This window comes from Pungitius pungitius, chromosome 15 (genome assembly GCF_949316345.1).
Source record: "Pungitius pungitius chromosome 15, fPunPun2.1, whole genome shotgun sequence".
Classification (NCBI taxonomy): Eukaryota; Metazoa; Chordata; class Actinopteri; order Perciformes; family Gasterosteidae; genus Pungitius; species Pungitius pungitius.
Genome location: NC_084914.1, coordinates 17,154,329 through 17,171,573, shown reverse-complemented (window position 1 = coordinate 17,171,573; position 17,245 = coordinate 17,154,329). Strand labels below are relative to the sequence as shown.

The 17,245-nt window shown below is 43.5% G+C and overlaps 1 protein-coding gene across 4 annotated transcripts in view; it reads right to left on the bottom strand.

Moving 5' to 3' along the window:
• The window catches only part of brinp2 (bone morphogenetic protein/retinoic acid inducible neural-specific 2), a 196,646-nt gene that overhangs the window by 20,946 nt on the left and 158,455 nt on the right, over nt 1–17,245 (bottom strand). For all 4 annotated transcript variants that reach the window (XM_062557655.1, XM_062557657.1, XM_062557656.1 and 1 more), the window contains one exon: nt 13,400–13,636. In XM_062557655.1, the coding sequence (XP_062413639.1) occupies nt 13,400–13,636 (237 nt within the window). The remainder of the gene's footprint in view (nt 1–13,399; nt 13,637–17,245) is intronic.

Sequence of the window (17,245 nt, the reverse complement as noted above, 5' to 3'; positions counted from 1 at the left end):
CAGTTTATCAGTCTTCATATCCAATTTTGAATCCTTATCCAACCAGGGTTTACATTAGCATTGAGGGGACAGCATTTCCCCATTGTTGCTGTCCATTCACTCCACACTAGCAGCAGCTGCAGCATTCACCCCTACAGTACATTCTCACATGCTGCTTGAATGGTCTCTTTTAAATAAGGAATAAAAACACGACAGTTATCATTAAGGTGCAAATGTTTGCAAAGAAAGGTCAAATTCCTCCCATCCTCACGACCTTGTCAGTAACTTCATAAAACTCATTTAAATTATTATACGCCGCCTCTTTGCTACACGCAGCTGTCGCCTCCATGCATTTCTTTTTTTGATGACGCAAGCGGCGGTGCGACGCTGGTGTCTGGTGTTGCCAGATTGGGTGTTTTTTCCGCTACTTATCAAGGCGCGTTTACGGTGTGTTTTCTATAGAAATCTGGCACCCTGTTTGAACAACGTTAACCTGAAAGAACGAGCCATTCACAGACACTAGAATGAACAAGTTCACAGTAACGTTCATCGGGCATTAATACAGTACTTTCAGTTCACGTTCGCCCAAAACACACAGGCACAACACTGGTGGGGGTAATGCTCCATGAGTTGGTTGCCAACCGCCAATCAAAACAACAATAAGAAGAAGAAGAGGCTGACAAGTTACTCTACGGTTCAGTCCAGACGGCAATGGTCGGTGAGATTTTATATTTTCTTTGTTTAAAGTATGGGTAACTTAATTTTGTCAGGATAAAATATTTCATTAAATTAAAAAAGTATAAGATGTTTATTTAAATGTTTGAACCTAGTTAAAACTTCATTGGAAACGTTTATTGTGAATGTTTAATTTGGGAAAGTAATTTCTGTTCTTTGTCTTTAAAGGTTTACAACCTAACTCTGAACTGGCAAATCAACAAACAAAGGAAAAACCAAAATAAAAGTGATTGTGCCAGAAAATTTGAGTTGAGAAAACGTATGAATGTCTGTTAGCTTGGTTTCAGTCTCTCACACCACTTAGAATCTTTAGTAATTTGTCTTTTTTGTATGTGCAGAACATGGATCTTATGTTTTTCACCTCTTACATAGAGACCCATGTCTCCCTAGTAAAACAGCTATTGGTTTCAATGGGAAAGATAACTAATGTCATTGATTCAGTGTTAGTTTATGATTATCTCTTTTTCATTCATTCAGGACGAGTCTGATGAGCCAGAGCGTTGTAGTGTAACAGTGGGCCTCTTTACTGTCATCAGTGACCACGATACAAGTCCAGTTCACTACCGTCCTCTGAGAATCCTGGTTCTAATTGAAAGTGATTCCATGGTCAGACTCCCCAGAAATCTTTGGACTGATCGATTCCCTACACTTCAGTTCCCCCCAAAGCATTGACCAACACTTTTGAATTTATTTAAAAGATTTTACTTTGTCTAGAAAATGATAAGCTGTCCCCCAAGTTGCAAACCATCAAGAATGACTTGATGTAGACTCTAAAGAAAGCTGCTAGGAAAGGCAAGTTCAAAGTTAAAAAAAAAAAAAAAAACTTAATTTCATCCAAATATCTGCAATGTGGTCTAACTGAGGACTTAGGTAGGAAGCCGTAAGCACCGTGTTTTTTTCTTGCATAGCTGTAACAAAGAATAATTTTTAGTGCCTGAGCCGACTGAAACTCGGGCGAAGCCCTATTGTGTTTGCACAAATTCTTTTTATTTCAACACTTCCATCGCACTTTTGGGTCCTTTATCATGTTCAAAAATTTTTGAATTTTTGCATGCGCTTCAGAAGTGCGAAAAATGTATATATTCTTCGGGTCCCGCCATTAGGGGATGAAAAAAGTGCTCTCTAGCGCCCCCATAAGTGATTCCTATGGGGACATTTTTAGCACTATTACCGATTTACTTGATCCTTTGCACACAGGTGCTCGTGGATGTGCTCAACAATATTTTCAATATTGTGAAAAACACGTTTTTGTTAACTCCTCCCAGACACTTCATCAGATTCTTACGAAATCTTCAGAAAAATGATCATTGGCTCAATGCCACCAAAGGTTATTGAAAGAATATTGATATCTCATTTTCATTAAAGTCATGGACCAATAAGTTTGTAAGGGGTGTGGCCTGAAAAGGAAAGACCTATAACTTCAAAAGTTATTAACGTTGATTCTCACCAAATCTTTAGGACATGTTCACATTGAGTCTTAGAAAATCCCCAAATATTTTCAGAATATTTGAAAATTAGTGGGCGCTATAGTGATTCTCTGTATTTTTTGCACTTTCCTTCATTTTTTGCATTTACAAAGAACTCCTCCGAGAGTTTAAATCCGATCGATTTCAAAATCAGGTAACTTGATCCTGACACCCATGGGGTCAGAAGTTATTAAAATCAAGAGTTTTCATGAAACTACCTGGGCGTGATCTTGCGTCCAGTTTGGACAATATTTTCTTCAAAATCTAAAATGCTGTAACTCCAAGGAACATTGATATTTCTGGCTAGAAATGTTTATTCATGATGTTTGTGTAGGCCTATAAGTATTGCCATGCAGTGATTTTTGAAAAAGTATAGCACCACCTATTGGCTTATGTCAATGCAAATTTCTACAGTTGTCCATATCCTAGCCCTTTAATCTGATCCACATCAAATCTGGGAATATAAGCCTTAAGACTGTGATGATAGGTTACAGTGAGTATTGGACCAACTTTGTTGCCGTCATGACACCATCTTCGCATGAAAGTTCAAGCACATCTTCTAAGCCTTGGCAAATTCAAAAACTCTCAAAACCTCTGAGTGTCCTAAGTGATGACCTTTGCAGACTTGATGTGGAGTTGAAAAATTGCCTCCATAGCGCCCCCTGGAGGTTTTCGACAAAGCAGCGCCGGCACCCTGTTTGACCTACAAGTATGGTGGTTTTTTAAACAAATGTATTACAGGGAGACTTAAAAAAGTCTCTGAGGACTATGCTATAAAACAAACAGGAAGTCAATTTTAATTTTTTTAGTGTGAATATTCCCCGTTTTTTTGCAAAGAGGCAAAAACCCTATTTGAATGACGTTTTGATTCCAAAATTGCAAGAGATCCCCTAGCCAGGTGGTTCTAAACCGGACCCGTTTGTAGTGGGTCGCGGGCCGTTGCATGGAAAAAAACCCAAAATTTCATGTGATTTTATTTTGAAGGGACTTTTTCAAATGCATCGGAGTGTCGTTTTTTTTGCCGGCTAGTCCGTCCATGTTTTCAGTTGGCGCCGCAAAGACAACCGCTCGCCTCGACACCGCTAGCACCCCCCCGGTGACAGATCGATTTGGGTCGCTTGTCATTAAGGGGTGATGGTGGGTCCCGGAGCCAGACCAGTTGAGAACCACTGCCCTAGCCTATGCGCTTTGCTCCAAGTCTGCTGTGTGGGGAACCTGGGATTGAGTCCTGCCGGGGTTATAGTATTTTTTTTGCTCACTGAAGCGACACAATCTGTGGACAATACATATCAGAGCCAAGAGCAGCGAGTGTAGTCAACTACTGCTGCTAACACATCCTGTCAGACCCGGATCATTTATATAACTGTCATGAATGTAATTTGTGTCGTTTGTATTATATCTTAATGAACTTGTTTATTTGTTGTGTGGTTTGTGCTCAGAAATATTTGTTTAGTTTGTGGGGTAGGAACTATATTTATGTGGTTAGTTTCGGGGGGGACATGTTTTAGTGTCACCGAGCTAACAAGTTTGTGAAGTCTTAAGGTAAAACTCAGCAACAGGATCATCATTTTAAAGTAGCTCTCAAAGTAGTAATAGTTCCTGAACTAAAGTGTTCCCAATCCCTCTTGGATGTGTGCAGCCAGTGAGGTACGTTTTGTTTAAGGTCTTTTTATATCTGTTCGATACGTTCTCATGATGTTCACTAAAAGCCGGTCGACATGTGTTTTTAGTTCGACGGTGGATGCCAACGTGGACAAGTAGAATAAAACCATCAGTACGATTCGTGGTCTCGTGTATTTCCTGGAGGGAGTGATCATTTATTTAAATTTGTTAATGAACTTTTCTCCTCATGTTACCCTGGTAACCGCTGTCATTGCAGATGGTTGCGTCCATTCTTACTGTGAAAATCTACGTACTTCCAGTTTAGCGGCTACGCTTCGTATTTGAGTTTGACACATGTGCTTTAGAGGTTCACTAATATCTTAATAAGGCTCTTACGGTTTTTTATATATTTTATACAGAATACAGAAATGGAGCAACAAGCAGGAAGTTTCCCCCGTAGGGCCGAATTTCCCATTGCAGAGACGGTTGCGGTAATTGACTACGTCTTAATATTATATCAACCTAAAGAATCAAACAATAACATTTAAGAACAAACAGCTAAATAACTGCAAATAAAAAGTCCCCACAGATTGCATTCTCTGCCCTGACGGAATGGAGACGATTCAACCTCTTCTATTTTAATTTTGATTACGTGATCACAAGTGGGCCGATGGCTGAGTGGTTATCTCTGCACACTGAATGCTGTAGATTTGTGGTTCGAAATCCTGCAGAGGCATAGCATTTTTTTCATCTCTTTTTAACCACTTGTCCAGCTGATATAAGAAACAAAGTTACTTTTGAGATACTAAACAATCCATTCTTTAGTAAACTTGGCTCCCACAATAAAGTTAAAGATGTAGTCACTTCTTATGATTTGAATGTTTCCACATTCCAATTTTGCTTGGTATTTCATCTAACCTGTCCCAGCACCTGCTGTGATCAATTCTTTCCCACGGTGTAAAGTGTGTACCTTGATTTTTGCTCATTGCAACCCTTCTCTGCAACGAGGGCTAACAATGCATAGTGCTATTCATTAATGAACTGGGTAAAGAGCTTGTCACGCCACATATGGAAAGGCTCATGGAGAGCAATCTTGCCTTGACTGAATGGGGGAGATCAAAATTATTTTAGTGACGATTTGATCATTGATTCACAACAAGTCCTGTGTTGTAGAGGTTTGCTTGATGCTTTGGAATCTGTAGACCGGGGTTTGTTATCAACGTGAATTGACAATCCATTGTCAACATTGCTGGAATCTCCTCTGCCTTAAGATTGCAACATTACTTTTAGTAATGGCTTAGTACATGGCTTAACTGATTCAATTTTAATTTACCAATATATAATTCCCTGGAGGAGAAGGGTATCTTACTAAATGTATTAATTTATTAATCAAGCAAAGCTCTCTTCCGGAAGACAGCCACATGGTCATCTAGTGTGTGTAGTTCAAAGGTTAATATTTCTTGATGGAGCAAAAGTGGTGTGATTAGCTGTCGTCCTTTGCCTTGACTGAACGAAGGTGATCCTACATTTCATTTCCTTTTGCAGGTCTTTTGCAGCTCGGCAATAGCCTAATATTGGTGGTTTCTGTTTTTGAAACCACAGACTCGGGTTTGAATGCCAGCCCCAAGAGTGATTTATTTAGTCTCTTTTTGTCCTGCTGACCGCTGCCCCCCCCGACATGCAAGGAGAGGCGAAGGCCCGTTCATCGCTACTCGCAACTTTAATTTTGGTATTATTTTTTTACTTTGATTAGAATTCATTATAGCTTTCCCAATTGATATTTTTAAATTATTTCTCTGTTCATTTTAATTTGCAAATTTTATGTATTCATATTTTCTATATGAATTGAATTTGAATATGTGCTAATACTGTTCAATAACAGATACTCAATGTAACTGAAGCAATAAATTGCCTAAAATGTTAAGTTTCGAGTCACTTCTTTTTTGTCTTTTTAAGTAAACAAACTCAACCTATTTGGCTAATGTGCACTTAAACAACATACAACAAAAGCTAATAAACATTAGTTTGGTTGTGTATTTATTTTTTAATGTTAATCAAACCATTTAAAGTTCTGTAAACTTATTCCAATGAGTTGCCTTTACTCAAAACTAAGTCATATTAGCTGCAAATATTTGAGTTACACAGAATGAGAATGTTTCTGGTTACGTATCTAACCTTAGTTCCCTGGAGGGAATGAGACGCTGCATGGAAACGCTGTGGGAACGCCCTGCGTGACCGCGTCATGAAGCACGTGTGAAATCTAACCAGTGGCGAGCTGGTACCTCATGGGCGGGTGACGCGAGGACCAGGAAGCTATAAAAGGACCCGAAGGGCAAGCCCGCTCTTCTTTGAACGGCCGTATCAAGTGCCACGGGCATGCCGGGAGTATGGCATAGACACGCAGCGTCTCGTTCCCTTCAGGGAACTAAGGTTACATACGTAATCGGAAACATTCCCTATCAGGGAACTCAAGCTGCGTGGAAATGCTGTGGGAACGGCAATACCCACTCCGCTATATGAGCCAGTAACTCCACGCCTGGAGCGCAGGTGCTGGCGGTCAAGGTCTAGACGATTAAACCTCACGAACGTGTGGGGAGAGGACCAGCCTGCCGCCATTCAAATGTCGTGCAGCGACACTTTAAAAAGGGTTTTAGAAGCCGCCATACCCCCGGTAGAATGAGCCAGGACAGCCAAAGGTGCGGGCTGACCGGCCGATTCGTAGGCTAGTGAGATGGCCTCAACCACCATCCTCTGTTTAGACACCGGGCCCCCAGTATTGGGTGGTCCGAAACACGCGAACAGCTGTTCGGAACGTCTACACAGGGCAGTTCTGTGGACGTAAGAGTCTACAGCCCCAACTGGGCAGAGGAGGTTGAGCTTCGCTGGAAAAGCTCAGGAAAGGAAGAGGACGGAAAACCTGCAGCGCGATAGGCCTGATCGAACTGGACAGCCTTAGAAGTATAGCCGGGGGAAGGACGTAGAAACGCCTTCATCGTCCCGGGTGCAAACTCCAAGTACGAAGGGGCCACCGAGAGGGCTTGCATATCTCCAATTCTCTTGAGGGAATAAATAGCAAGCAGGAAAAGGGTCTTAAGAGCCACGTACTTCACTGCAACCTCTGCAATGGGTTCGAACGGAGCACCGGAGAGACCTTCTAGCACGATGGCCAGGTCCCAGGACGGTACTCTCGTGCTGGCTGCTGGCCTCAGCCTCAGGGTACCACGGAGGAAGCGAGATACCAGTGGGTGTCTCCACAGAGAACGCCCATCCAGTGGGGCCATGAGTTGCCGACAGGGCCGCCACTTATACTTTGATCGTAGACGGGGATAAACCTGTGGAGAATCGTTCTGCAGGAACTCCAGTACCGACCGGGCAGTTAACTGGGTCTAGCTTCCGTTGCAAAGTGGCAAAGAGCCTCCACCTACCGGCATACGCCTTCCTTGTAGCGGGTGATCTGGTCACGCCCATAGTTTCCATAGCTCCGGGCTGGGGTGAACGATGGACCCCGACGCCTGTGACAGTAAGTCCGCCCTGATGGGAATCTCCAAAGGAAGACTTGCGAGGAGCGATATCAGGTCTTCTCCCTGGGATGCACACTGCTCTCACTGAGCGGAGTTCCCAGAGGGACCACAGGAGGATCTGGTGGGCTAGCTTGTAAAGCTGCCGTGAGTGCAGACCCCCCTGATGGTTGATGTACGAGACCACCCTGGCTCTGAGCCACCACTGCAACGGTCTCAAGTGCAACAGGCCGCACGGGATCACGTTGGATGCAGCTCCCAGCAGACCCAACAGTCTCTGAAACTGTTTCACAGTGAGTGGCTGGCCTAGCTTGGCCTGCTTGACTGCAGAAAGGATCGAATCTACTCGAGCGGGAGACAGACGTGCCCGCATCATGGTCGAATCCCAAATCACGCCCAGGAAGATGGTCATTTGCAGGAGGGGCAGTACACTTTTCCTGGCATTGAGTCTCAGCCCTAGACGGTTGATGTGGGCGAGCACAACATCTTGTTGTCGGGCCGCCAGCCGCTCGGATGGCGCTAAAATCAACCAGTTGTAGTTCAAAATGCTTCCCTGAAAATGCCCTGGAGACGCAATGGTGCCAGAGTTGCGTCCACGCACTTGGTAAACATACGGGGTGAGAGGGCTAGGCCAAACGGAAGAACCTGGTACTGGTAAGCTTTGTCCCCAGAAGCAAACCTCAGGAACTTCCTGTGTTGTGGGAGGATGGGTATATGAAAGTAGGCGTCCTTGAGATCTATCGTGATAAACCAGTCCTCGGATCTGTTTGAGTATGAGCATTATGAAGCTCAACTTCGGATATCGGACGCAAACCCTCATCCTTCTTTGGAACAATGAAGTAGCGGCTGTAATAGCCCGACTCCCTGCATGGAGGTAGAACTCGTTCTATAGCTCCCTTCTGCAGCAGCGCCTGCACCTCCTGCTCCATTACCAGAGCCTGCTGGGGGTCCACCACTGTGGGTAGCACCCCTCCAAATCGAGGCGGCCGCCTTTTGAACTGGATGGCGTAGCCCCTGTCGATTGTACGCAGGACCCATTGAGATACATGGGGGAGGGCTCGCCACTCTCTCAGGGGTACCAACCCCTCGAGGCTGGTCTCTGAAAGTTTTGGGTCTGCAGACGCAGCACCCTGTGACAGCGCAATGGCAGGGAAGAGCTGGTCCAGTAAATCGACGGGGACAGCAGCCTGACTCCTGGAGAGTACCAGGGGGATGGGAGCACCAGGTAGTGCGGTGAAATCCTGACCCCCCCGGTGGGGATCACCCTCCGGGCCCTGGTAGCTATGGCGTCAGGGCCGTTTGGACAAAGTCTTCTTGGCGGCAGCGGGCGTCCTCAGACCAGCCCTAACGCGTGAAGGCCCAGTCTGAGAGTGCCGTGTTGCGGCCCAGCCTCGGCGAGGGGGTGCACGTAACGCAACATTCTCCTGCTGCACCAGGTGATGCGCGCTTAACGACGGCCGGGGCTGCTCACATAGCCATGCCGTTTAGCCTCAGCTACAGACAAATACAGAGCCGTACGCGGATTGTAAACGCGAGCGGACAGCGGCTTCCCCTAGGACGCCGACACCTCGGTGTGGATGTCCGGGAAGAATGGCAGAAACTCTGCGGGAAGGCAGAAACTGTTCGTGCAACTTACTGCTTGTAGTAGGCTCCTGCCTATCCGCCGGGCAGTTGATGCTGAGTTTCTCAGCGGCTCGAGCGAGTACCTCCAGCAGCTCCTCGGCAGCGGCTGAATGAGGTGACGTGTCCTCAACCTCCGCTGCCTCCACGCTCCCCACGTCCAGTTCCTTGGAGCTGGAAGACCGTGAGAGCCGTGCCTCATCCGTAGTAGAGCAACCCGCCGCGCATGCCTCCGACACCCGGTACAAGGTACTGGATCCCACGGAAAAAGGACGGGAAATTGCCTCAGCCGTCCCGAGCCCCTCCGCAAGGTCCAGCTGCGATCCCCACGAGGATAACCGCCGCTCTGCCTCGGCACGAGCGGGACCGGAACCGCGGGGAGCACGCCTCCTCGAAAAGCGCTCGACGGGAGAGATGCATGCGCCAAGAAAGGCGCTCGCAATCTCTAGAGCCAGCCCCCTCAAGGGCTAGCTGAGCGTGCTCCACGCCCAAGCAGACGACACACAAAGTGTGCGAGTCCCTGCCCATTATGAAACGGGTGCAAGGGGGAGCACACTGTACAAAACGTTGCTCAGCCATCGTTAAACTCACACGCACTTGATGAAGGGGCTTGCGCTTCGGGTCCTTTTATAGCTTCCTGGCGTCGCCCGCCCATGACGTACCAGCTCGCAGCGTTTCCACGCAGCTCCAGGTCCCTGATAGGGAACTTTAATTTGACTATCATCAAAAGGTACAAAAGGTTTTGACTTTTAAGATAAGCAACTTAAAAAAATTGTGGCAATTGATCACCTCAATTTTTTTGGTTCTGGTAACTTATTTGGGTTTACAGTGTACTGGGAATCTTGACGTTACTTCTGATTAGCCACTTGGTCCTTATCAACAACATGTCAGAGATATGTTGGATTCACTTTAGTTGATAGCTCATTTAGAGCTTAATTGACAAAGTATCAGTCGCAATAATTGGTGGAATCTATTCATGCATTCCAAGTACTGTTCGTCTAATCTTTATTCAACTTATTCTATTCCTTCCGTGCCCCCTTTCAACTCCTTCAAACTTTCAGCTATTAAGACTATTCAAATAATAAAATGTTCAGCTCTTTCAGGAAAGGGGTACTACAACTTTTCAGCTTTTTAGCTCTTATAATTTAATCAATATAAATTAAAATCCTCAACTTTTTTAACATGGTTTCCAATGGAGTTCATTTAACCATTTTAACTTTTGACAAGGCAAGTTTTTATATAATAAAAACAGCTTGTTGATGTCTATTCTACTTCTTTCATAATCACTAATTATGTTTCATTCGTTTTTGGGTCCGTTTCTTAGAGTGGGAGCCGTGTCAGAGTTCAGTAAAAAAAAAAGGGAACTTTTGATTTTACACCCACAATTTTCACTTTTCAGGCTTCATTTTGAAACGATGCTGTGGTTGTGCTGGTCGGACTCATATGGGTATGGACTCCTAAAGTTATTTACTCTTGTCCTGAGGAGCCCGAGAGTGAGACAAATCTTCTGACATATTTTTAATAAAAACCAGAAGGTACATTTGTTTTAAAACATTGAGAGACATGTAAACTACACTGATGCGTTCGTTAGTCTTGTGTCTCTCAAAATCACATTATTTTTTGGCAACCCCATATAGTTTTGCTCCAGGGACATTTGTTTGAGGTGTGGATTCTGTGTAAATCACTGTCTGACTGTGAGCAGCAGCTTTGTTGCCATGGATACTCCACTCTGTCAGTTGGTCTCAGCCTGCTGAACCATAACAGCTGATTAGTGGAGTCACATGAGACAAATCATTCATGTGCTTTTAAAGAGAGAAGCTTAAAATATGAGCAGGATGCTCTCATACTCGCAGTGCAAATAGTACACCCCGTGGTTTTGTGAACGCAACCTAAGTGAAAAGTTTGATGGCCATAAAAGCAGTAGCTCAGAAATCATCCACTGTGCCAGGGAAGTTTTTAACTGTGGTTAGCTAATGGTACATATGGAAACGTGCGTGTCATGAGTTACGACAGAGACCCGGGACGAGCAGAATGTAAGTAATGTGGAGGCAGAACGGTTAGATATTTCAAACATGGGAGAGCGCCATTAACGAGTCGTGCTAAAGGAAGCAGACATCAGTGTGCCGCTGCTAGCAAAGCTACTACAGGAACTGTAGTAGCTTAAAATATGTTAACATAATCTTATGCTAAAAGAGTGATTATTGTCTGTGTTGAAGCAATGTGAGAAGAAAAGGGAGACCCGAAAGTTGTCTTTTTCAGCTGTGTGAAGGAGGACAGTCAAACTGGCCTTCACTCAAATGCTTGAACAAAGGAACCCTGTTACTCCCATCTTTGCCTTGATTTGTTTCCTGCTTGATTTATAACTTTTCATTTGTGTTATCTCACAGGTGGTTTAGAGTTTCAGGTTTCAGTACCTCTCGTGTCTGCATACCACCAGAAATGACCTTCATGTGTGTGTATAAGAACCCAGCATTTTCACTGCTCTGAAACGCCATCTCCACAGAGCACCGTGATACGTGCCTGTGTAGTTGACCTCCTGCTTGCAAGCAATAAATGGACTTTCTGCAACTTTGATCATTCATCAAGACTCCGTTTTATTAGACAAATCATTCTCTTCTACCGAGCTTATTGAAATATTCCACAACAGAACCACATCAGGGGGCGACTGCTAGCGAAGCTACATGCCGAGCAGCACGTCTCTCTTCGGTCACCGCCTCCGTCCGAGACACCATTTTCTGACACGCTGCCCGTCTGCTGGCGGAAGTTCAAAGTTGTAAACCGGGGGTATGTGCTGCAATCATGATGTTGATACATCTAGACACACAAGGAGCGTCAAGTGTTGGTTCAGGCACTCTTTAAGCCAGCGGTATGTTTTAAAAGTATCGTTTTAGCACTGGTATCAGGAAAACGCCTAACGATACTTATCCATAGTGGATAATTGTAAACATCAAAAACATTCTTGGGCCCCTAATTGAATGTAGGGGAAACACTTTTTGTATACCTTTTGAAATTCTCATCGTTTAAATATTTTCAGACAGAGACACGCGAGGCCGTCCTCCAATCAGAGGGTTGGCGGTTTGATCCCAGGCCCGGCTAACCCGCATCGTGATGTGTCCTTTGGCAAGACACTTAACCGCAGCGTTTCTCCTCTAGCTGGGACTACAGTGTGTGAATGTTAGTTACTGATGGGCAGGTGCCACTGGTAGGTCCTGTCATTTGTATATGAATGGGTGAATGATGGCATGTAGTGTTAAAGCGCTTTGAGTGGTCAAAGACTAGAAAAGCGCAGTACAGGTCCATTTACCAAGTCCATTTAGTTTGAATGAAAAACATTTTCTAAATTATTTTCAGCTTTTATTATTTCTGTATTTTTTCAAATTTATAGAAGCTTTTCCCATTTCCCATTTTTTGCAATAATTTCAAGTTCATTTAAGCTTTTCTCATTCCTGTATTTACAGCAATTTATTTCAGCTTCTACTATTTCTATTCTTTCAGCAATATTTAGAAATAATTTCAGCTTTTTTCATTTTTGTACTTTAGGCAACTTTTTGAAATTAATTTCACCTTCATGCATTCCAATGCATTTTCAGCAGAAAATGCATTTTCTAGTTGCAAATGCACACAGAAAGAACCTGCACAGAACAATTTACAAATAGATTTGTAAATAGATTTGACTGACAAAGGCATGCAGAAGGATTCACAAATACGTTTTGTTGTGGATCGCACTGCATTTCTTGATACTCGGGTGGATTCGCAAATGCCTTTCTTAAAAACATGTACCTATCTGTAGCCAATCAGATGTCACTCTCATTTTCAACTAATCACATGAGCGCAGCTCTACCCTCCCCATGAGGCTATCGACGTTACATTTGTGCAATTTGCAAAGGCAAAGCGATGGAAGTCAGCAAACAATGGGATCTGGTCCTCCTTATTCATTCACTCAAGAAACATTCAACATTGTGTTGTACTAAAAAATCTATTTCTTGTTGAAAACAACAAGCTGAATGTAACTACTACTCATTTCCTATTGTCATACCGTATTTTCACTGTATATTCCCAGTTGGAATGGATGTTTACACAAGAGCAAAATACCATTCTGTATACATTGGAATTTTAAGCAGTTCATACAGCTAGCTTATCTCTGCAAGGCTTTAGCGGGTTCACCAGAGGAGAGTTTGATGACAGAATAGAGTAAAGAGGTGAATGCGTGCGAGAGCAGGACCAAGTGTAAAAATACAAAAAAAAATAAAGCACTACTACTCTATCCTGTCCACTACTACTGCTTTGAGATGCACACTCTCAACTCCACCATGTCTTTGCGAATAACAACTACATAATCTAAACACCAATGGCGTTTCTTAGGAGTTCACTGGGTCAAACTATATTCAACTTGTTCGGTTAAAAGTGTTTTACACATTTACACAGAAGCAGATTCAAACCACCCTCATTACAAGTTTCATATATCATTCCAGCCCATACCCGATTCCATGAATTCTTGGTTGAAGCTGTCCCAAGCATCTCTGCTCTTCTCAAGGTTCTCCTCCATGACCCTGATGTCAGCAACAGGACAGTTGCACTCTGGGAAGCGGGGCGAGCACCGGCACCAGCAGTCGTTGTTGCGGCACAGCAGCTCTCCCTCAGAGTTACACGCCACATAGCTAAGGGCTGCCTCCACAAAGCGCCCACGCAGGAAATCCGGCAGGACATCCTGCAGGCCTGACAAGAACAGAGGAAAACATGGCTGGGTATTACTTTGATTTAAAAATCTTTTATAATCTTCTCTTTAAAATATAATGTATTCACACTAACAACTCTTTCTGAAGGTCCATGTATACAGCAAAATATAAGCTATTATAATGATCATCTGCACAGAGACAACGCTTGTACCATGTCTTGTCATGGCTGAGGCAAACACAATAGCGCATCATGTGCTGGTGTTTATTAGGGTCCTCGCTACGACTAGTTGTAGAGGAAACTATTGTATTTCAAGGAAGTATTATTAGGGCCTGAGCCGACTGAAAGTCGGGCGAAGCCCTATTGAAATTGCAAGAATTGTTGTTAGGGCCTGAGCCGACTGAAAGTCGGACGAAGCCCTATTGAGTTTCCAAGAAGTCTTCTTCTTCTTCTTCTTATTCTTATTATTTCACCATTTCAATCGTACTTTTGGGGCCTTTGCCTGAAAAGCTCTGCGAATAACCTAGGTGATGACATTAACATGTGCAGTTTAATATAATTACATCTATGGTTTCAATACAGGTATTCTGCCACATACGGGTGAAGATGCGAACACGTTTACTCTGCAATCTCCATAAACTTCCTCTGCTCTGCTCATTGAAGCAATGGCAAAGGGGGTGGGGGGGGGGGGCCGCTCTGGACGGGACAGCCGTATCTTACTAAGGCTCTTACAGTTTTATATATATTTTATACAGAATAAAGAAATGGATAAGAATTAAACAATAACATTTAAGAACGAATTGCTAAATGACTGCAAAAAATGGTCTCCACAGATCGCATTCTCTGCCCTGACGGAATGGAGGTGAATCAACCTTTTTGGGTCACGTTTTGATTGTATAATCATAAGAGAGCCGATGGCTGAGTGGTTATTTCTGCGCACTGAATGCTGTAGATCTGTGGTTTGAATCCTGCAGATGTACATATTTTTTCTCTTCTCTTTTTACCCACTTGTCCAGCTGATATAAGAAACAAAGTTACTTTTGAGATACTAAATATGCCCCATTCTTTAGTAAACTTGGCTCCCACAATAAAGTAAAGACGTAGTCACTTCTTATGATTTTAATGCTTCCACATTTTAATTTTGATCGGTATTTCATCTAACTGGCCCCAGCACCTGTTGTGACCAATTCTTCCCACGGTGTCAAGTGTGTACCTTGATTTTTTGTTGGCTCATTGCAACCCTTCTCTGCAAGGAGGGCTAACAATGCATGGTGCTATTCATTAAAGAACTGGGTAAAGAGCTTGTCATGCCACATATGAAAAGGCTCATGGAAAGCAATCTTGCCTTGACTGAATGGGGGCGATCAAAATTATTTTAGTGACGTTTTCATCATTGATTCACAACAAGTCCTGTGTTGTAGAGATTGGCTTGATGCTTTGGAATATGTAGACACGTGGTTATCCAGTGTGTGTAGTTAAAAGGTTCATATTTCTTGATGGAGCAAAAGTGGTTTGATTAGCTGTCGTCCTTTGCCTTGATTGAATGAAGGTGATTTTTTACTTTTGTTCCAAAACTCCACACCAGGTCTGTAAAGGTCATCACTAAGGACACTCACAGAGGTTTTCAAAAGTTTGCCAAAGCTCAGAAGATGTGCTAGATCTTTTATGCGAAGATGGTGTCATCACGGCAACAAAGTTGGTCCAAAGCTCCCAATATTCACACTGTAACCTATCATCACAGTCTTAAGGTTTATATTCTCAGATTTGAAGTGCATGAAATTAAAGGGCTAGGATATGGACATCTAACTGTAGAAATTTGCATTGACATAAGCCAATAGGTGGCACTATACTTTCAAAAATCACTGCATGGCAATACTTATAGGCCTACACAAACATCATGAATAAACATTTCTAGCCAGAAATATCAATGTTCCTTGGAGTTATTACATTTTGAAAAAATCGTCCAAACTGGACGCAATATCAAACCCAGGTAGTTTTATGAAAAGTTGATTTTAATAACTGTTGACCCCACGGTTGTCAGGATCAACTTGCCTGATTTTGAAATCGATCAGATATAAACTCTCGGACGAGTTTGTTCGTTTGCAAATGCAAAAAATGAAGGAAAGAGCAAAAAATACAGAGAATCACTATAGTGCCCCCTAATGTTCAAATGTTCTGAAAATATTTGGGGATGTTTTAGGACTCAATGTGAACATGTCCTAAAGATTTGGTGAGGATCGACGTTAATAAGTAATAGGTCTTTCCTTTTCAGGCCACACCCCTTACAAACTTTATTGGTCCATAACTTTAATGAAAAATGAGATATCAACATTCATCATCATTGAGCCAATGATCATTTTGCCGAAGATTTCGTAAGAATCGGACCAAGCGTCTGGGAGGAGTTCGCAAAAACGTGTTTTTCACAAAATTCACAATGGCAGAAAAAAACAGTAGGCGCATTTGCATACCATGATTGACTTTTTTCTAGAGCACATCCAAGAACACCTGTGTGCAAAGGATCAAGTCAATCGGTAAAAGTGGGAAAAAATGTCTCCATAGGGAGCACTTTTTTTTCATCCCCTAATTGCGGGACCCGAAGAATATATACATTTTTCGCACTTCTGAAGCCTTGCCTGTCATCACCTAGGTTATTCGCAGAGCTTTTCAAGAGTTTTTGAACATGATAAAGTCCCCAAAAGTGCGATCGAAGTGGCAGAAATAATAATTCTTGCAATAACAATAGGGCTTTTGCCCAATTTTCAGTCGGCTCAGGCCCTAATAAGAAAAATTCTTCGGAACTCAATAAGGCTTCGCCCGACTTTCAGTGGGCTCAGGCCCTAATTCGTGCAAACGCAATAGGGCTTTGCTCGGCTTACATTAATCCCCTCTCAAAATTACACCCCAGTTATCTTAAAGATACTTACCAATTTGTCAATAAAATCAACAATGTTAGAGTACCCGGTCATAGTTTTCTTTTCTCCATCGACATAGACTCACTTTACACCAATATAGAAACCCTGTTAGGCCTCATTACCATTCAATACATTTTCAGTCAACATCCCAACCCGGCCAGACCAGACAAAGAAATCCTACAACTTCTACACATCACCCTGACTCGGAACGACTTCACTTTCAATAACCTATTCTACCTCCAGCTGTGCGGTTGTGCGATGGGCCGGAAGTATTCGCCTGCGTATGCTGATATTTACCTGGCGCATTCGGAGAGGGCAGCCTTCAATAAACTGCAATACAAACCCCTCCTCTATTTCCGGTACTTGGATGATATCTTAGGTGTCTGGGATCACACTGAAGAGCACTTTCACACATTTTTGGACATCTTAAATGAACATCACCCCAAAATAAAACTCAAACATAACCTTCAACATCTTTCATTCGAGTTCCTCGATACGGTGGTCTTCTTCCAGGCATCCAACGACCAGACCAAAACCTTGGCCACAAAGGTTTATTTTAAGGACACTGACCGCCACGACCTTCTCCATAAGTCCAGCTATCACACGTACAGAGGTCTCATCAAGTCCCAGTTGATCCGGTTCCACAGGATCTGCACCCTCGACATTCATGTGGAGGAGGCGACCAAAACCCTCTATTGAGCGTTGAGACTCAGGGGGTACTCGAAGCGCTTCCTCAGGA